At 41.4% G+C, this 22,053-nt stretch overlaps 1 protein-coding gene and 1 pseudogene across 1 annotated transcript; both read left to right on the top strand.

Annotated features, from left to right (window-relative positions):
• The first annotated feature begins 6,437 nt into the window (after positions 1-6,437).
• On the top strand, positions 6,438-21,965 carry Pmpcb (peptidase (mitochondrial processing) beta). Its single transcript, XM_013035275.1, has 13 exons — positions 6,438-6,553; positions 7,475-7,615; positions 8,822-8,908; positions 9,222-9,351; positions 11,965-12,163; positions 12,736-12,815; positions 16,918-17,030; positions 17,716-17,859; positions 19,853-20,013; positions 21,196-21,281; positions 21,409-21,497; positions 21,628-21,703; positions 21,792-21,965. Exons 1-13 carry the CDS (start codon positions 6,455-6,457, stop codon positions 21,854-21,856), a joined length of 1,470 nt encoding a protein of 489 aa, XP_012890729.1. The 5' UTR covers positions 6,438-6,454; the 3' UTR covers positions 21,857-21,965.
• On the top strand, positions 15,171-15,748 carry LOC106000078 (annotated as a pseudogene).
• Positions 21,966-22,053: the final 88 nt, after the last annotated feature.

Raw genomic sequence — 22,053 nt, 5'->3', positions numbered from 1 at the left:
GCCCCTTTATAGGGCATGTTGCCCATGACCATAAAGTACAGCAGCATCCCAGGTTCCAAATGGCCACCTTGGGGCCCTGGTAACTCTGCTGCTTGATCATCTCAGGGGCCTAGTAGGCCAGAGGCCCGCACTCCTCGTCCAGCTGCTGCCCGGGCAGGAACCACGTACTCATTCCAAAGTCAAATAGCTTGGCTGTGCCCTTGGGGTCCAGAAGGATGTTCTCTGCCTTGATGTCCCTGTGCGCAATGCCATTGTCATGGCAGTATTTGACCACCCTCAAGATCTGCCTGAACACAGGCCTGGCCTCCTCCTCCCCCAGCCTGTCCACCTTTTGCAGGTGGTCCAGGAGGAGTACTCCATCACCAAGTACAATGGCTCCTCTGTTTCTACCACCTCGTAGAGCTTCACGATGATCGGGTGTTCCACAGCCTTCAAAATGTCCAATTCGGTGGCGAAAAAGAGGCTGTCATACCTGTCAAAGACTTTAACAACCACCAGGGTGTCCGTGGGCAGGTGCTTGGCCAACTCGATGGTGGCCTAGCCCCTCTCACCAATGGTCCTCAGCACCTGGTAGTGAGCCCTGAGGAGCTCCTCTTCTGAGGAACTGGCCTCAAGGCTCTGCGGGGAACCTCGCCTCTCTACTCTGGCTAGTCATCCTACACAGCACCCTAGCGATGCTGTATTATATTACACAAAATATAATAAAATAAAATAAAATGGAATTAAATATATAATATATAATAAAGGACTAAGATGTAAACAATCTATAACAGCTAAGAAACAATAAAATGTAAATAAATGAATAAAATGTAACTTTTATCTAGCAAATAGATAAGAAAACAAAACCTAATAAGTAAATATAGAAGGAATAAATGAATAATAATAATGAACAAAATGCCTTAATGCCAATTTAAAACAAGGAAAATAAAAGAAAATAGAAGCAAAATTGTTAAGTCAACGGAAAAAATAAACTAAAAAGAAAAACTGAAAAAAACTAAAATAACAGTGAAAGAAAGTAAAAAAAAATGAAAATTAAAGGAAATGATATATAAAGAGAATAATTACAACTAAAACAACAAACAGGAAAATAAAAAAGGCAAAACAACAAACCCAAAGTACAAATGTCAAAGCCAAATCACAATCCAAGTGCCCAACCCGAAAATCAAAGTCAAATCAACACACAAAATCCAGAAACCCAACAAACCACCACACAACCAACCAACTGAACTCCAACCTCCCAACTACCTACAGGAGTCCATCCATCACCACCCTCTATATATAGTTAAGTAACAGTTACCTCACAATGCCGTCTATGATGTCAGAGCTGCCAAGGGCCCCGACCATCTGGGGGTCTCCCCCTGTGATCATCCCAGGTCCTGGCCTTCAGGATGGTTCGTAGATGTGTGTGCCTGCACTGGCTTTGCCCTCAGGACCTGGGCACTGTCTCTTGGCTTTTACACTCAAAGCTGGTGCCCTTCTAGTTGGGCCACAGCCCACATTCTATCTTCTTGGTGGTTCATGGGAGATTATGGACTCAGGGATTTCCAGTCCAGGTTGCCTTTGAATTGGCGTCCTTGCATGCCAGCCTCCTGCTTAGCTAAAATGCCAGGCATTATTAACCTTATGCTTGCAAGACACTTTGAGTTAATCATAATGTAAGTATAGCACAAGTTTTCGTAGATGGTTATTTAGATTGATAATATTTCTCTCAATTGCAATCTAGTCAGAGTATGGTTGCTCATGTCTGTAACCCTGGCTCCCTAAAGTTAGAATTGGGAAGATTGCAGCTTGAAGCCAGCCTGGGCAAAATAGTCCATGAGAGTTCATGGCAAGGGAAGAAGCCAGCAGCGCGGTGCATGCCTCATCCCAGCTAAGGTGGCAAATGGACAATGAGATGGGATTCAGGCTCTGCCTGCAAGAAAAGCAAGTCCCTTTCTCAAAACTCACCAGCACAGATTTAAATGTCTGGAAGCTGGATTCAGTGTCAGAGGGTCAGTCTAAAGTCAGCTACTTCACCAAAACACAAACCTGCCCTATTCTTCATCACCCTTTTTGTTTCTGCTTCAATATTACAATTACCTTTATTTAGAATGACCACAGGAAGGCTACTCTGAACACATTATTTTTTCATTAAATTCAGATGGGGATCAAACACCAGTTTGATATGACATTTAGAACATACACGTTCATTATGAACATTTATCTATGTAGCTGACCTAAAGATGACCTTCAGGATTTCATAGATGTATATTATTAATTCATCAAAAACAAGGGAGGCCAGAGAGAGGTAGCTGAATATATTCAGCCTTGAACAAACTAATTACCAAACCCCAAATCTTGTCAACAGTAACCTGTCCGGCATATGAGTCCTTCAGAAATGAATGGTGACAAAACTTTCAGACATGAAGCTTGAGGAATTTAATTTACCTACAGATCTTCCCTGAAAAAGTGGCTTTTTCATGGTCAAGTTCAACTTCCTTAGAATTATTCCTTAGAGGGATGAAGAGAAACTCTGAAAAGATATGGTTATGGATGTTTGTACAAACTAGACCTCTTCTTTTTACATGCCAAAAGGAACTCATGCATTCCAAGTCCCTAAACAGTAGTGTATTAAGATACTCATTACCTGTAAGTGGCAGCCTGTGACTTCAGATATAAGGATGAAACGTAGCGTCTTAACCATGTGAAACAGACCTTGAACAAGCCCCTGCAAGACCTCACCTAAAATGCTTTTTCATCCTGATTTCTACATTCCCTATGACAAAGGCAGAAGGGGGAAATGACACTAAAAGATGAAAACACTGAGTCCCAAAACACATGACAACAGCCCTCTGTGGTCCTTCCCTGTCTCTCCAAGTCACACAAAACCAAGGCATCTCACAATGTCAGGTAACTGAAAGGAACCCCTCCTGCTAGTCTCATCAAGTCCAGCTGAGGTTACCTGAACAACCACTTTCATGTGGAGATCATCTCCACTGTGATTAGGATGCAGTGTCTGGACTGAGAGGAGAGGAAGGGCTCTGGGGAGAGGCTGTGGCTTAGTCTTTGTGGGTGCTGGTAGTCTCTAGCTCTCCTATGTGGAGCAGGGTCCTTAGGGAGAGAGAATAGGCTGCAGGGAATGGCTTGGTCCTGTGTGGGTTCTGACTGACTATAGCTCACAAGTCCTAAGTAGAGGCTTTCCTGAAAATGGACACTAGACTCTAGTTTGGGGGTGGTGATTTGGTCTTTGGTGGGGCCTAAGGGACTATAATTTCCCTAGTTGAGGTAGGATCTTGACTTAGAATTGACCTTAGAGGATGGTGGTGAGTTTGAGGAATGAGGCTTGGCCCTGTGACCTTCCCAGAGACTGAGGAAAGGAAGAATGCTTTGTTCCTGTGGCTTCCTATCAGGAGGCTAGACTACTGTTTTCAGGATGTCAGGGGTGAGGTCTTTGCTATACTTCACACCAGCAGGGTGGGTACTCTGGGATGAAATCAGAGCACTTTTGGAGAGCCAGGCAACTTCCTGGCCATGCAAGGACACTAAAGAGTTGCTGTCGCTGATCCAGAAAGCATGGCTCAGGCCTTGGCCTTGGACCTACTGCTTCTATTCTGTGAGCCATCAGTAGCTGTTGGTGAAAAAACACTAAAGGGTTTTGTTATAGTGTTTGCAACGTGACCTTTTGCACTTACCCCATGTTAAAGGCATGATATCTGGCACAAAATAGCTTAGAGAAAGTCTTTTATAACATATTATGATACATTTTGTATAGCTATCTCCATATTCAAACTTGCCTTTAACTCTACCCCATGCACCAGCTTTTACCCATTGCAACAATGAGAAGTACAAGTTGTTATGTCAAAAACGAACTTTACAACTTTGGTGAGGGGGCCGGCAGGGAGGTTTCGGTGGGGGTGGGTGGGGGGGATGGGAAAGGGAAACAAAGGAGGAGGCTACAATGCTTGATAAGAAATGTACTCATTATCTTGCCCATGTAATTGTAACCCCCTGTACAGTATTTTCACAATAAAAAATAAATAAAAATTAACAAAAATAAAATTGGTTTTTTTTTTGGTTGGTCATGGGGCTTGAATTCTGGTACTGGGTGCTGTCCCTCAGCTCTTCAGCTCAAGGCTAGCTCTCTACCACTTTAGCCAGAACACTACTTCCAGTTTTCTGATGGCTTATAGGAGATAAGAGATCACAGACTTTCCTGCCCTGGCTGGCTTTGAACCATGATCCTCAGATCTCATTCTCCTGAGTAGCTGGAATTACAGGCATGAGCCACTGGCTCACCCGGCAATACCTTTTTTTTTTTTTTAAGGCCAACCCTTATGAGTGGTATCTCATTTTGGTTTTAATTTTTATTTTCCAAAGACTAATGATATTAACATTTTTTTCATAGGCTTATTGACAATTGCATACCTTCTTTGTGGAAATGTCTGTTAAATCTTCAACCCATTTTAAAAATAAGGCTAGGTACTTTTTTATTATGGGGTTTCAAAAGTTGTTTGTACATTTTAGATAAAAATCATTAATTAAATACATGATTCAAATATCCTCCCAACCTGTGGTGTGCCTTCAACTCTTATCCAGGCAGTTGACAATTACGTATTAGCCTTTATTTCCTGCTTGCACACAAGCTCAAGGTCAGCAAGAAGTGAAATCTTTGGGCTTTCTCCTGTCTTCCCTGGGCATGTAAACAGCACTAGCCATACACTCAGTCAAAAGATGTGTATTTCCTTTTAGGTTTCCAGGAATATGTAGAAGCTTTTCAAATCTTGACATTTCACATGCTACCTTTTCTTTTTAAGCTTTTTGGGTAGTCTAGTGCTTGTCTCCACTTTATCCATTGCCAGAGACATCCACAAAAATAGAGAACTGCCTCTGAATATTTTCTTTTAATTTTTAAAAATAGGATTATAAAAGTCATATACTGAGGGGTTACAGTAAAATAGATCAGGTAAAGAGTACATTTCTTTTTGGACAGTATCACCCATTCCCTCACTCTCTTCCAGTTTTTCACTCCCAACTCTGAATGTTTTTGAGTAACACTCTCAGAATAAGGCTTAATAATTTTAGTTCTCTGGCTTTGAAGGAACTCATGCTGTCTTCTGTCCTGTTTGGGTGACTGGCACTGCTATTATTTTCAGCTTGGTTTTAGAGTGTTAGGAGTGTGTATGGAGGTGTGGGGTATAGGGTACTGGGGTTTGAACTCAGAGACTCTTATCTCCAATAAATTCCCCTCCCCCCTCCAAAAAAAAAAAACAAAACTGTGGGAATGGCTCAGGAGAGCACTCAGGCACTAAATTCAAGCCCCGGGATCTGCACAAGCATGCATGCACACACACACAGATCATAGTATTTGCCTCAAAACTGTTTTTAGTTTTCTTAAGGGGTCTATGGTTAAATAACCAATGTGAAGGAGAAGTGGAAAACTGTGCTCCGGTGTCAGGCTTTAAGATGTACTGAGAAAAGAGAATTTCAGAGACCAATGTGAAAGTCTGTCAATAGGACTCTAAGATAAGGTCTGTAAAATGTTCATCTTTCAGTAATTAGTGACCTGATCAAGAGGATGTCTGTAGAATAGGACAGGCCCAGTTCTTCCTCTCCTCACCAAGTCTCTCTCAATAAATGTTACTTTTAAGGCGAACCAATGCAATAACGATACTCACAAGACAACATGCTGGAAATGAACTTTGCAATTTGAGGATGGTGGGGGGGTCGGAATAGTGGAAGAAAAACGAGGGAGGGATAACTATGTTTGACAAGAAATGTACTCACTACCTTAGGAATGTAACTAACCCCTCTGTGCATCACCTCGGCAATAAAATTAAATTAAAAAGACAAGTGAGTGATGATCTTGTTCTCTTATTCTGCTTTTTCCAATCAGTCACACCCATCAAGGAAAACTGTACCTTGTTTGAAGTTACTTTTAGTTTTGCCACACTTCTGTACTGCATTTTGGAGCGGATCAATAAAGTTAACTAATCACAATTGCGGATATTGTCCACGTGGTACAATGTCTAGCAAGAGGCGCTCACACTGCCGGGCGCTGGTGGCTCACGCCTGTAATCCTAGCTACTCAGGAGGCTGAGATCTGAGGATCGCGGTTCAAAGCCAGCCCGGGCAGGTGAGACCGAGAGACTCGGATCTCCAATAAACCACCTGAAAACAGGAAGTGGTTGAAGTGGTAGAGCGCTCGCCTTGACCAGAAGAGCTCAGGGACAGCGCCCAGGAACACACAGACAGACAGACAGACAGATACAGACAGACACACAGACACAGACACAGACACAGACACACACACACACACACACACACACGTGTGCACCGATTGCCTAATCCGGGTTATATAACACTCTGCGTAGAGCTGCGTTATCCCGTCGCCGTCACAAGATGGGGCCCGCCTTCTTTTCCGGAACCTCGGGTCACGACCCCGGAAGCACATCTTCCCGTGTAGTCCTCAACTGTCATGGCGGCGGCCGCAGCCCGAACACTATTATTACCAGCGGCGAGGCGGCGTCTGTGGGGTTTCGCCGAGAAGTTGGTGGTCCGAGGTGCCGCCGGGCAGGTGAGCTTCGTCCCTCTGGTCTGAGCGCCGTGCCGGGCGGTGCTCGGCGAGGCAGGCAGGTCCCCTCGCGCCGCTCAGCGGGCCGGGCCGCCGCGCTGGGGGGGGGGGGGAGGGGGTGGGAGGGGAGGGGAGGGAGCAGGGGTCGTTCTCAGGCTGAGGGAAGCTTTATTCTTCGGTGTCACTCCCCGGCGGTGGGTGCCTTTCTCAAGAGCTCCTATCTACCGTGATAGCGTAGTGGCTGCAGATCAGGGCAACTTAACACGTAATGGTTATTTCTCCTACCCAAGCTTCCACCCCAGCTGCCTGCCTTCTCCTTCATATGAAATCTTTCTGAGAGGTTTGTTTCTCTCAGAGTAAAGATAATTACTGCTTATAGACATGTTGCTTTAAGATATTGTTGGGTTAGCAGGGCGCTGGTGGCTCACGCCTGTAATCCTAGCTACTCAGGAGGCTGAGATCTGAGGATCCCAGTTCAAAGCCAGCCCGGGCAGGAGAGACCGTGAGACTCCCATCTCCAATAAACCACCAGAAAACCGGAAGTGGCGCTGTAGCTCAAGTGGTAGAGCGCTAGCCTTGAGCTGAAGAGCTGATGGGACAGTGCCCAGGCCCAGAGTTCAAGACCCACGACCGACCAAAAAAAAAAAAAAAAAGATATTGTTGGGTTAAGAAAAAGATGTCTTAGACTGGGCAAGAGCTAGATCCCAGTGGAACAGAAGTTGAGAAAGAGGCGGAAGTTTTTGTTTGTGTTTTGTATGTTTTCCCACTTGTGGTTGTTGGTGGAGATGGGAGTCTTTAGCCGTTGTCCACTAAGGTATCCCCAGCCTAGGAAAGAGGATTTTATAGAGTCTATTTCAGATAGATTTGATTTTTTGACATTAAATACCAGAATAGTAAGGTTTGCTTTTCTTCTACCTCAACCAGCCATTGTATTTTGGAGGAAACAGACTAAGAAGTACACAGGCTGCTACACAAGTTGTTCTGAATGTTCCTGAAACACGAGTAACATGCTTGGAAAATGGACTTAGAGTGGCCTCTGAAGATTCTGGGCTGTCAACATGCACGGTAAATGATTTAGGCAACCTGATCTGAATGATGCCACTTCATTTAGGAGAAAGTAAACTCAACCTTCAGCTCTTTCGTTGGCCAGTGGTGATTATTTTGACTTGAGCAATTTCTCTGAACCTTGCAGTTATACTTTTATATCAAGTGGAAGTGAATCCACTTTCACCATCTATGTGTTTCTCATATTCTATTAAATTTATTGTTAGTAGTAGTGATGATAAAGAGGTATTTTGCTGGGATATTCTTTGCCAGATGTTTTACATCTTTTGTCTTGTTTTTAAAAATTCTTTTTTAGTAAGCATCTCACCTTTTTTATAGATGAGGAAGCAGATTCAGGGAAGTTAAATGGTTTTGTACAAGGTTATGCAGGTAATATGAAGCTTTGGGCCACAGTTTTCTGACAGTCTCTAATGTTCTTTATACCACAGTTAAATGATTGTAGTAATGAGTTAGGTTAAGAATCTGAGTTATGGCTGGGAAGGTGGCTCAGTGGTAGCGCGCTTGCCTTGCATGCCTGAGGCCCTGGGTTCGATTCCCAGCACCACATAAGCAAAAAGAAAAAAAAGCCAGAAGTGGCACTGTGGCTCAAGTGGTAGAACGCTAGCCTTGAGCTGAAGAGCTGAGGGACAGTGCCCAGGCCCAGAATTCAGGCCCCATGACCGGACCCAAAAAAAAAAAAATTAAAAAAAAGAATCTGAATTGTAAGGTGGGTGCTGATGGCTGATGCCTATAATCCTAGCTACTTAGGAGGCTGAGATCTGAAGATCTAGTTCAAAGCCAACCCAGGCAGGAAAATCTGTAAAAATCTTTCTCTAGTTAACCACCAGGACAAAAGAGAAAAAAGAAGTGGCTTAAGTGGTAGAGCACCAAGCACCAGCCTTGAGCAGAAAAGCTAAGGGAGATCACCCAGGACCTGAGTTCAAACACCAGTACACACACACACACATATGCGCGCGTGCAAGAATCTAAGTCATTATCGAAACTCGTAAGTACGTATTCTACACCTATTTCTAGCCTGATAGTCAAAAGTTTTATGTCTCAGTTTATGGGAATGAACTGTCAATTCACTCTGGTCAAGGAAACTTTAGTGGTAAGACAGAAAGCATTTGTCAGGAAAAGGAAAGAGACTACTGGAAATTGCCTCCTTATCTTCCCCCAAAAAGAAAAAAATTAAAATTGTTTTAATTATTCTTTGATTGCATTAAGGTTGGACTGTGGATTGATGCTGGAAGTCGATATGAAAATGAGAAGAATAATGGAACAGCTCACTTTCTGGAGCATATGGCTTTCAAGGTAGATTGCAAGACTTATTTTTACCAAAAAAATGCATTCTCTTTAAAAGGTAGTAAGCACAAAAGTGCTTTAAAGGCAAGAACTACTTCATTAGTATGACATGTTTTATTTTCCTACAACAGTATCTGGTATCATTACTGCTAGCTGCTTTGTAAAAGCAGTTTAGTATATTGAACCTTAATATGTTTTGTAAACCAAACTTGTCCATGCCACCAAACTCACATTGACTTCAGTCTTCCATATTCATTATCTGAAGTGTTTGGAATAGACAAAGGGTAATGTGTCATAATTTGTTTTTCTCTTTTATTTCAAGGGCACTAAAAAGAGATCCCAATTAGACCTGGAACTTGAGATTGAAAACATGGGTGCTCATCTTAACGCCTATACCTCCCGCGAGCAAACTGTATATTATGCCAAAGCATTCTCTAAAGATTTACCAAGAGGTATTATTATACTACACATAATGTACTTTTCAGAAATAATTTTGTACTATTGTTATGCCTATTGTAAAACAGTGACCTAGAAATGTGAAAAAAATGAACCAAGTTCTGAGTGAGGGGGAGCTGTTCTTATTTCTGTTTCTCAACTTAACAGTGCCAGAGTGCCAGAGTTCGACCTCAAGTCTTTGTTTTCACTAGGCAGGTGCTGTACAACTTGAGCTATATCTCCAGTTTACACAAAGCATTTTCGTAGTGTAAGAAAAACAACCATGCACTATTGTTTTACACCTGTAATCCTAGCTACTCTGGAGGCTGAAATCTGAGGATCATGGTTCAAATTCAGTCCAGGCAGGAAAGTCTATGAGACGCTTCTCTTAACTTTTTGGTTAACCACCAAAAAGCCAAAAATATAGTTGTTGCTCAAGTGATAGAGCACTAGCTTTGAGCTAAAAAAAACTCAGGAACAGTATCCAGTCCCCGAGTTCAAGCCCCAGAACTGGTTTAAGGAAAGAAAAAAGTGGAATACTAACCTCTATAATGCAGAAGAGTTTGGAGGAAAATCCTGAATTTGTCACCAATTTTATACCTACTCTATTTAGAAACTGCCAGGGAAATCTACTTAATAATAGATTGCCCTACATGTAAATTACAAAGTAGAAAATTACATTAGAAAATATGTAAGTATGTGGAGAGATTCCTATCACTACAGTACCCACCACCCCTTATCCTGGGGCTTGAACTCAGGGAATGAGGTGCTGTTATTGAGCTTCTTTTTCTCAAGACTAGTGTTCTACAAGTTGAGCCACAGATCCACTTCCAGCTTTTTGGTAATTTATTGGAGATAAGTCTCATCTACTTTACTGCCTGAGCTGGCTTTGAACAGTGATCCTGAGTTGCTAGGAGTTCCTGGTGTGAACCACTGGCACCTGACACTCTAGGATTTTTAAACTAATTTTTTTTCTTTTTTTTTTTTTTGCCAGTCCTGGGGTTTGAACTCTGGGCCCAGGCACTATCCCTAACTAGCATTCTACACTTGAGCCACTGTGGCACTTCTGGCTTTTTTTTGTGATTAATTAGGAGGAAAGAGTCTCATGGATTTTTCTGCCTGACTGCTTTTGAGCATGATCCTCAGATCTCAGCCTCGAGTAGCCAGGATAACAGGCGTGAGCCAACAGTGCCTGGCTTAAACTAATTTTTGTTCATTCCTCTTTTGTGTTGACTGCCTCTAAGTAGTTGCTGAGCATGCAGTGTCTGCAAAACAGACACAATATCTGCTTTCATGGAGCATATGCAAGAAAACATGTAACTGGAAAGATTCATTCAATTAAATATAAATTCAATTAAGGTACATTATGTGCAAGTTGTAAATATTACAATGAAAGTGCAGTGCACATTGAATTTATGCTAATTTTTTTGGGGGGGTCGGTCGTGGGGCTTGAACTCTGGGCTTGGGAGCTGTCCCTGTGCTCTTCAGCTCAAGGTGAGCGCTCTACCGCTTGAACCACAGCGCCACTTCTGGTTTTCTAGTGGAGATAAGAGTCTCACGGACTTTCCTGTCCGGGCTGCCTTTGAACCGTGATCCTTAGATCGCAGCCTCCTGAGTAGTTAGGATTACAGGCGTGAACCACCAGCACCGGCCTATGCTTATTTTTTTTTTTTTTTGGTTGGTCATGGGGTTTGAACTCTTAAGTTTGGGTGCTATCCCTGCACTCTTCAACTCAAGGTGAGCGCTCTACCACTTGAGCCACAACGCCACTTCCAGCTTTTTTCTTTTTGCTTATGTGGTGCTGAGGAATCGAACTCAGGGCCTGAGGCATGCAAGGCAAACGCTCTACCACTGAGCCAATTTCTCAGCCCCCCCTATGCTAATATTTTTAAACTATAATTACAGGGCTGAGAATATGGCTTAGTGGTAGAGTGTTTGCCTAACATGCATGAAGCCCTGGGTTTAATTCCTCAGTACCACATAAACAGAAAAAAATGGATGTGGTGCTATGGCTCAAGTTGGAAAAGTGCTAGCCTTGAGCAAAAGAAGCTCAGGGACAGTGCCCACGCCCTGAGTTCAAGCTCCAGAATTGGCAAAACAAAAATGAAAAAATTGCTTTGAAGTACAAGTAGAGGATTTCATGACTAAATTGAACCTAAACTGGGAACACCTGGAAAGGCTTTCCTGGTGAAGAGAATTTTGGTCTACCTCTGATGATTATGTAAACAACAACTAGATCCAGGGGCGATTGGTGTGAACAGTTAAGTAAGTCAGAGGACAAAAACAGCAAGTACAAATCCAGAATTATGAAGTGTGGCATGCCATAGAATATCACTGCACCATTTCCGGCTCTGATAGTTTCACAGAATGGCCTGCCTGAGCTGGCTTTGAACCAGTCTGCAGATCTCATCCTAAATAGCTAGGATTTACAAGCATGAGCCACCAGCACCTGGCTGTTTCATTTTTATTTCAATGCTGTCTTTTTAGTTATGTCAAATATGAAAATCTTTTCTTCCTAAGCTAATCATTTAGTCAATAGTGAATAGTATCATAGTTCTAATGTTGATTTAAGAAAATTTTAATAGAAAAGTTAAGATTCTTAGTGTTTCTTATGCTTTCATTCTAATTAGCTGTAGAAATTCTTGCTGATATAATACAAAATAGCACATTGGGAGAAGCAGAGATTGAACGTGAGCGTGGAGTAATTCTTAGAGAGATGCAAGAAGTTGAAACCAATTTGCAAGAAGTTGTTTTTGATTATCTTCATGCCACAGCTTATCAAAATACTGCACTTGGACGGACAATTTTGGGACCAACTGAAAATATCAAGTAGGTTTAATTTTCACAGTAAAAAATGACTTTTACAAATTTTCAAAAAGTGTGTTTTAAAAAATTATTTTTCTCCTAAAAATATGCATGGAATTGTAGTTGGCTGCAGTTGAAGTTATGCAATTCCCAGCTGTCTGGACTCTTCTGGAATAAAAAAAAAATGTCAAATCTGTCTTCCTGAATATAAATAAGATAAAGCTCTTTGGGCTGGGAAGGTGGCTCACTGGTAGAGCGCTTCCCTTGCATGTATGAGGCCCTGGGTTCAATTCCTCAGCACCACATAAGCAAAAAGAAAAAAGCTGGAAGTGGCGCTGTGGCTCAAGTGGTAGAGCGCTAGCCTTGAGCTGAAGAGCTGAGGGACAGAGCCCAGGCCCAGAGTTCAGGCCCCGCGACCGGACCCCCCCCTTCCCCCCCTCCCCCCCCCCTGCCAAAAAAAAAGATGAAGCTCTTTGATACATACTGTCTGTACCCTATTTCTTTTTGTTATACTTTTTAAGATCTTGTTTGACTTTAGGTGTATTATATAAAGATGCATGCTTTCTGATATCCTTAAAATTGCTTTACTTTTACAGATCTATAAATCGTAAGGACTTAGTGGATTATATAACTACACATTATAAGGGACCGAGAATAGTACTTGCTGCTGCTGGAGGTTAGTCAATTTAAATTTTTATAAGTGTTTAAACACAGTGGTGATTATATACTTCTCAAAGAGTTTTTATTTCCAGAGCAAACTGTTGAAGGAATGAACAGAAAACCTTGTTTTCTTTTAGTAATTTTCATTTATAGAAAAACTTCATGAACCATGCAACACCTCAGTATACATACGTAGTGGAATTGACTTATAAGACAAGGCCTAATTGAACTATAGATGGTTATACTGAGAAGTTACTGTTCTATAATTAGAGAATCTCTTAAGATTTTAAATTATTTCTTGAGAAACATTCATTCTTTCATGAACTCAGTCATCTAATCAATAGATCTACTAACCACAGAAAATACATAGGAAGCTATGAGAATGTATTGTGAACCAGATTCTGCCAATTTCCTAGCAGCCTAAATTTAGGCAACAGTATCTTTTAATTGATTTCCAGTTTTCTTTTTCTCATTTAGTATTAGAGCAGTGTGGATAGATGCAGTATACTCTGGGCCCGGGCACTGTCCCTCAGCTCTTCAGCTCAAGGCTAGTACTCTACCTCTAGAGCCACAGCGCCACTTCTGGTTTTCTAGTGGTTTATTGGAGATCAGAGTCTCATGGACTTTGCTGCCCTGGCTGGCTTTGAACTGTGATCCTCAGATCTCAGCCTTCTAAGCAGCTAGGATTACATGTATGAGCCACCAGCGCCCAGCTCAAGTGCCTTTAAAAAACACTGAAGTAAGATTTCTGTAAATGAAATAAAATATTACACAGCTTACATCGTATTTTCCAAATAAATCATACGATTCAGTGAATGACAAATTATTTTTGGGATCACTACATAGGGATCAATCTTAGATACCAATCTAGATATTATCTTCTGTTGGCAGCACAAACAGAAGACCATTGCATGACAAGGATGTCAGATGCACACTTGCACCGTAGTATTACCATCATCTATTAATCCTCTTTGTTAGATGTGCACAATATTTAGCTAGTATTCTAACCACTACCTCCACTTACCCCAAACAAAGAGCAAGGGAACTTGGAGTGGTAACTACAGCCTTAAATTGCCTATTCCATTTAAGATGCCATCGTTTATAACATATGTCACATTTATGTTCCAGCAATATAATTAAACACACCATTAACTAGCCAAAGCTCTTACATCAACAATGCCAAAATGAACCCATGGACCAAAATAAAACTCAAAAGGGCAGAGAAGTCCCAGGGAGCATGGTTGCTGGGGCTTCATTTAACCAAGGCAATTTAAAATGTTTGTCTCAATCAGTATCAGACATTTTAGAAACTTTGGCACATTTCAGAGTATCATGCCTATCACACAAGGACAAGTTAATGTTGCCAGGAGCCACAATAAATAACAGAGACATTCAACCTTCACTTTCATCACCTTCTCTACCCCTAGGTCATTAACTCAGAAATATAGTTAGAACTATTTACAAATTTACAAATAAGCTAGGAGCCAGTGGCTCATGCTTGTAATCCCAGCTACACGGAGGCTGAGATCTGAGAATCGTGGTTCAAAGCTAGCCAGGGCAGGTAAGTCCATGAGACTCTTATCTCCAATAAACTATTCAGAAAACCGGAAATGGCACTGTGGCTCAAGTGGTAGAGTACTAGCCTTGAGCTGAAGAGCTGAGGGGCAGTGCCCAGGCCCAGAGTTCAAGCCCTATCACCAACAACAACAACAAAAAAAGGCACTTGATCAAGCTGGGTATAATATGTACATCTATAATCCCAGTGACACAAGGGTCACAGGAGGATCATAGTGCAGGTTTGCCTAGGCATAAAACAAAACCCTATCTTAAAAAAGTAACCAACACATGCCAGTGCTGGTGGCTCATTCCTATAATCCTACTCAGGAGGCTGAAATCTGAGGATTGCAGTTAGTAGCCATCCTGCTGCCTGGAAGTTAGTTTTAGTTCCAGTTAACCAGTAAAAAGCCAGAAGTGGAACTGTGTGGCTTCTAGCCTTGAGCAAAAAAGCTCAAGAATGAGGCTGGGAAGGTGGCTCGGTGGTAGAGTGCTTACCTTGTATGCATGAGGCCTTGGGTTCAATTCCTCAGCACCACATAAGCAGAAAAAGCCAGAAGTGCTGCTGTGGTAAAGTTCTAGCCTTGAGCTAAGGGGAAGCGCCCAGGCCCAAAGTTCAGGCCCCAGGACCGACAAAAAGAAAAGAAATAAAAACTCAAGATCAGCAACCAGGTCCAGAATTCAAACCCCAGGAGTGACACAAAAACTTTAAACACACACACACACAAACAAAAACAAACACAGAAGAGTAGTTGGAGGCGTAGCTTGCCTAGCAAGCATGAGGCCCTGAGTTCAAAATCCAGTACTGGAGCACCTGGGAAGATGGCGGAACGCAGTCACAAGTCCGTGCTAGTCGTGTGTCTGGGTAACATTTGCCGGTCACCCATTGCAGAAGCAGTTTTCAGAAAACTTGTAGCTGACCAAAATGTTTCAGGTGATTGGAGGATGGACAGGGTGGCCACATCCACATATGAAGTAGGAAATCCCCCTGACTATGGAGGGCAGAGCTGCATGAGGAAGCATGGCATCCCCATGAGTCACACTGCCCGGCAGGTTACCAAAGAAGACTTTGCTACATTCGATTACATATTATGTATGGATGAAAGCAATCTGAGAGATTTGAATAGAAAAAGTAATCAAGTTAAAAACTGCCAAACTAAAATCAAAGTGCTTGGGAGCTATGATCCACACAAACAACTCATTATTGAAGATCCCTATTATGGAAACGACTCTGACTTCGAGCTGGTGTACTAGCAGTGTCTCCGGTGCTGCAGGGCCTTCCTAGAGAAGGCCCACTAGGCCAGCACTGCCCACAGCCAAGCCAGCAACTCACCCCACTAGTCCTGTGCCTAAGTGTAGTGGCTTCCTTAGCCCCCAGCCCCTGTTCTTTCTTCAGCTGACTTAGGGGTCTGGTTGTGGGGCCTGAACTCTGGGCCTGGGCGCTGTCCCTCAGCTCTTCAGCTCAAGGCTAGCGCTCTACCCCTTGAGCCACAGCGCAACTTCTGGCTTTATTTTCTTTTTGCTTATGTGGTGCTGAGGAATCGAACCCAGGGCCTCAGGCATGCAAGGGAAGCACTCTACCACTGAGCCACCTTCCCATCCCCACTCTTTCTTAAAAATAACTGTAGGTGACAATTAGTTTTATTTACCCGAGAAAGGTTTTGTTTCAGGAAGTTAAAAAAAATCTAGCACTTTCTCACCCCCCCCCCCAATCCTCAACCAATCCTCAATGAAGGGAAGGATCCTTCACTGGCTGAATTCTGTGTCCTACGTTTGAATAGTAAAGAATATAGAAAGCTGGCGCTGGTGACTCATGTCTGTAATCCTAGCTACTTAGGAGGCTGAGCTCCCGGACTGCTTTTCAAAGCCAGCCCAGGCAGGAAAGTCTGTGAAACTCTTTATCTCAAATAACCTACTAGAAAACCAGAAGTGGCGCTGTGGTTCAAGTGATAGAGCACTAGCCTTGAGCTGAAGAGCTGAGGGACAGCGCCCAGGCCCAGAGTTCAAGCCCCATGACTGACAAAAAACAAAAAGAATATAGAATCTAAGAATTTCTTAATCTAATCTTAGATTAATTCCTGTTAAGAGTTCTATGTCAAATAATGAACATGTAGATTACTATGGACGTATTAAGAAAATTTAGATAAAAGTATTTGTTCCTGAATTCTGCCAACAGAACTGAAAGAATGAAGCATACGTGTATGTACAGCTTTTTTGAGTGAGGTGGACCCCATTTTATTCTTTCCTACTTTGAAAAATAACTTATTGGAATTTGCTTTTTACTAGGTTACTTCCTAGAACTTCTTGTTATAGTTATGGTTTTGTATAGTGATTGCTTATCTTTAGCTGTGAATACACTGGTATATTGATGTATTTTTATAGAATGAGTTATGCAACCCAGGTCTTAATACCAAGAAAATAAGTATGCTCTTAGAGAAAGTAGTTTATGTAATGTACATTTTGTACCTACTAGAGCTTATTTTAAAGCAATTTACAACAGCTAATTGTTTAATTTAGGTGGTATTGCTAATTCATACATATGAAAATGTTTTCCTTCAATTTAGGTGTTTCCCATGATGAACTGCTTGAGTTAGCAAAGTTTCATTTTGGTGATTCCTTGTGCACACAGAAAGGAAATATACCAGCTCTGCCTCCCTGCAAGTTTACAGGAAGTGAGGTAGGGCAAGCCTCCTAGTTAGAAGTTAGCCTTCTAGATATATTGTGTTACATTTACAAATGAGTATACAAAATGTGTATTTCTAATAGGAGTTTCTAGCAGTGTTATAATTTGGTGCTTCTGTGCTTTTTCTTTGGCACTCTTTTATTTATATATGGAAAAGCATAAAAGTAACCTTATAATAACTAGAAATTTTGGCTTTCACATTGAGTTTGCTCTTGGCTGAGTTCTTCTCACAGTACATTTGTGAGGGTAGCTGTTACAGCCAGAACTTGCAGATTTACTACATACCAGCTGTAGCATTAAGACCCAAGCGTAGTTTTCCATGGAAGGAGATCTGATGCTGGCAGCTACAAAGAACTCTAATAGCAATGGCAGTACAAAAATAAATTCAGTTCAGATAGAAAAATTCAGATTAACAAAAAAGATTTTCTAATTATTAAAAAAAGAATGCACCCCTTTACATGTGGTAATGTAGTCTTTAACTTGGAGACCTTTTAGTGAATGTAATCATTCCATAACTCCTGAAAATCTGAATTACACAGCAAAATGAGGCCTGATAGGTTTTAAAAAAAAGTGTCATGAGCATTTTAACATTGCATAGCACTGATCAATCTTTTTGTTTGTTAATAAGCATGTTATACAGTTGCACTTAACTACTGTTTTTTTTTTTGTCCTTAACCAGATTCGGGTGAGGGATGACAAAATGCCTCTGGCGCATCTAGCAATAGCTGTTGAAGCTGTTGGTTGGGCACATCCAGATACAATCTGTCTCATGGTTGCAAACACATTGATTGGCAACTGGGATCGCTCTTTTGGTGGAGGAATGGTGATTGATTTTAAAAATAACGTGTGTGTGTGTGTGTTGTACATGTGCATGAGTGAGTGCGTGTGTGTGTGTGTGTGTTGTACATGTGCATAAGTGAGTGCATGCGCCAGTCCAGGATCTTGAACTCAGGGCCTGAGCACTGTTCCTTGAGCAATTTTGTTCAAAGCTACTGCTCTACCACTTGATCTACAGCTCCACTTCCAGCTTTTTGGTAGTTAATTGTAGATTGTCTCCTGCCCCAAGTGGCTTCAAACCATGATCTCATTCTTCTGATTAGCTAGGTAGCATGAGCCACCAGAACCCTGCAAAAGTTAGTTTTCTGAAATGTTTTTATATTTCATAGAATGTTTATATGCCATTTTTTGAAATGACAAAATAGAGATCTGTACTATGACTTTGGCTTTTGGGGGGGGCTGGTCATGGTGTTTGAACTAAGGGCCTGGGCATTGTCCCTGAGCTTTTGCCCTCAAAGCTAGCTCTCTACTACCTTGAGCCACAGAGTCACTTTGTTTTCTTATGGCTAACTAAAGATAAGAGTCCCACAAACTTTCCTGCCCTGGTTGGTTTTCTTTTTCTTTTTTTTTTTTGGGGGGGGGGATGGTCCGGTTGTGGGGCCTGAACTCTGGGCCTGGGCACTGTCCCTCAGCTCTTCAGCTCAAGGAGAGCGTTCTACCACTTGAGCCACAGCGCCACTTCCGGCTTTCTTCTTTTTGCTTATGTGGTGCTGAGGAATCGAACCCAGGGCCTCAGACATGCAAGGCAAGCACTCTACCATTGAGCCACCTTCCCATCCCCCCCTGGTTTTGAATCAAGATCCTCCGAGCTCAGCCTCTTTAGTAGCTAGGATAACAGGTATGAGTCATTGATGCTGGGCTTATACTTTGATGTTGTACTTAAAAATATAAACTGGGTCCAGTGCCAGTAGCTCACACTAATCCTAGCTACTCAGGAGGCTAAGATCTAAGGATTGTATTTTTAAAACCAGCCCAGGCAGAAAAGTCAATGAGACACATAGCCAGTTAACCTCCAAAAAGCCAGATATGGAGCTATGGCTTAAGGGCTAGAACACAACCTTTAACCTATGCCTTGAGTTCAAGAGCCCCAAGACTGGTGTGTATGAGCATGGGCATGTGTGTTTTATAAACTGATCCTGGATTGGTATGTAAGAATAACATGTATCTTTGCCACAAAGTTTGACAATATAAGGATAGAATTAGTTAAGTTGCTGTCATAGTAGCAGTTAATAGTAGTTAGTAATATGGTAGTTAATAATACTCTATCAATGTTAATACTCTGAATTCAGTATATTACTGAAAACATGAATGTTTTTCATTAGAGCACAGTGTTTAGGGATGCAGCCAGTGATGGTAGCACATGCCTACAGGAAAGGGGAGGTAGAAAGGTCACTGAATTTAAGGCCAGTCCAAAGTTAGTGAAACTCAAAATACAAAGGGTTGGAGAGATGTATTTCATGAGGTAAAGGGTTACCCTAGAATGAGTGAGGCCCTAGGTTCAAAGTTTAGCAGGATCTTATAACTTGAAAAACATATAAAGTAAAAATAAAGCCGACAGTAAATTACAGGAAAATGTAAATGAAGAGGTTCTTTGAACTGTGCTATTTTTATAGCTCTTCTGTAAGTGAAATTCCAAGAGTATTGTATGAAAGATGTCTTGAAACTGTATGTCATGAGAGTATCTTAAGCTTTATATCCAGCATAATTTTAAGCCCTTAAGCATTTGTAACTGAAAGTTCTAATAGGTTGATAGCTGCAGTGGATTTTTTTAAGTAGGTATATCTGTTACATTATATACATATAAGGATTCATTGCTTTTACATTATACATTGGACTAAATCATCAATAGTTTTATTGAATTTTAAATTTACAATTGAGATGTAGTTTATTTAGCGTTTTAGGGAGTTCTCTACTTGCCATGTATCTCCTTGTTCATTGCAATTTGAATGTATATACCTACAAGTCTTGTTTTCTTGCAGAATTTATCTAGCAAGCTGGCCCAGCTCACTTGTCATGGCAATCTCTGCCACAGCTTCCAATCTTTCAATACTTCCTACACTGATACAGGACTATGGGGGCTCTATATGGTTTGTGAACCAGCAACGGTTGCAGACATGCTACATGTTGTTCAAAAAGAGTGGTGAGAAATATGTAGTTTAAATCTTATGGCAGTTTTCTCATAACTGTAGCCTTCAAAGCAGTGCCAGTGGTTACCAGTGTTTTTAAAGACATTTCTTTTAAATTATGTGTGAAGATGTTATGTACTGCAGAAAGTTCATCTTTTGGAAGATAAAGAACCAAAATGTTTAAAAAGAAAATACCTCTAAAATTTATCTGCCTTGGGAATCTAAGATTATAAAAGTGAATCTAAAGTTGTCATTGTCAAAAGAAAAATGTTGCGTTTTAGCTGGCGCCAGTGGCTCACACCTTAATCCTAACTACTCAGGAGGCTGAGATCTGAGGAGGATCATCCCCATGAAATTCTGATCTCCAATGAACTACTCAAAAAAAATGGAAGTGATGGACTGGGAATGTGGCTTCGTGATGAGCGCTTGCCTAGCATGCATGAAGCCCTGGGTTTGATTCCTCAATAACACATAAACAGAAAAGGCCAGAAGTAGTGCTGTGGTTCAAGTGGTAGAGTGCTAGCCTTTAGCAAAAGAAGTTCATGGACAGTGCCCAAGCCTTGAGTTCAAGCCCCAAAACTGAAGGAAAAAAAAAAAAAAACAGAAGTGTCACTGTGGCTCAAGAGGTAGAGCACTAGCCTTGGGCACAAAGAGGCTCAGGGAAAGTGCCCAGGCCTTTAGTTCAAGCCCTAGGACCAGCAAAAAAAAAAATCGTATTTCAAATACGAGTGTTTCAGTCAGTAGTCTGAGGCAAAGGGCTAACAATGTAACTTTTAGTTCTTTCCTCCACTATTCTTTTGCCAGGATCCTGTGGCGGGATCTCAGGGCCTGGGACCTATCCATGAGGCTTTTTTGCCCAAGGTTAGTGCTCTACCATACATTCACAGCACCACTTTCAACTTTTTGATAGTTAATTGAAGATAACTCTTGCAGATTTTTTTTCCCCAGGCTGGCTTTGAATTTTGATCCTCACATGTCAGCCTCCTGAATGGCTAGAATTACAGATGTTGAGTCACCAGTGTCTGGTTTTTCCACTATAATGAGGCTAGACTGTCATGTAAAAAAATGACATCTGGCATTACTATAATAATCTCTTTTGTTGTATAATATATAGAGTGTCATTTCTGTTTAAGTCATAAACTTACATGTTGCAGGACATTTTCTGACTACAATGTTAGTTTTTAACTGCTTTTTAGGATGCGACTCTGTACAAGTGTCACTGAGAATGAAGTTGCACGAGCGAAAAATCTTCTAAAAACAAACATGTTGTTACAGCTTGATGGTAAGAATAAAGACTTAGGTAGTTGCCTAGTATACCTAGCACTGCAACAACAAAAAAGCTTAACTTAACCATCGTCACACATGGTTGATCTATATTCCAGTATTTAGTTTACCACTTTCTTTAACAGGCTCAACTCCAATTTGTGAAGATATTGGTAGACAGATGTTGTGTTATAATAGAAGAATTCCAATCCCTGAACTTGAAGCAAGAATTGATGTAAGTAGCCTTTATATACTGTTGGGTCTTTTGTTAAAATGTCTTTGTTAGAGAAGCTAAAAAATAGTCTAAATCTCAGTCTCCTAAAAATTCCAAATATAGCATGTTAATGACAGCTTTTCTGTTTCAGGCTGTGAGTGCTGAGACAGTTCGAGAAATATGTACCAAATATATTTATGGCAAAAGTCCAGCTATCGCTGCTGTTGGTAAGCCAAGTTCCTTTTCTCTTGTGCACAAAGTTGGTCGTGTATTTTTCTGTAATTCAGTTTTAATTATATTACTTTTCATTTGCAGGTCCCATTGAGCAACTACCAGACTTTAACCAGATTTGCAGTAACATGTGCTGGCCTCAAAATTAAAACGCCAGTATAATCAAATATTCCCAACAATAACTATGAGACCTGCAGGTTTTACATGTCAGTCAGTCCCTACAGGGAGAAATAAAAACGTACTTGGAAGTTTGAGTAACTTATTGAGTCATATTTTCAAAGGACTGGACTGCCACCCTGATAACCATTTTGGGTAATGATTGGTATTTGTGTGAGGAAACTTGTTG

Source organism: Dipodomys ordii, unplaced genomic scaffold (genome assembly GCF_000151885.1).
Source record: "Dipodomys ordii isolate 6190 unplaced genomic scaffold, Dord_2.0 Scaffold207, whole genome shotgun sequence".
Classification (NCBI taxonomy): Eukaryota; Metazoa; Chordata; class Mammalia; order Rodentia; family Heteromyidae; genus Dipodomys; species Dipodomys ordii.
This window is presented reverse-complemented; position numbering and strand designations above follow the sequence as displayed.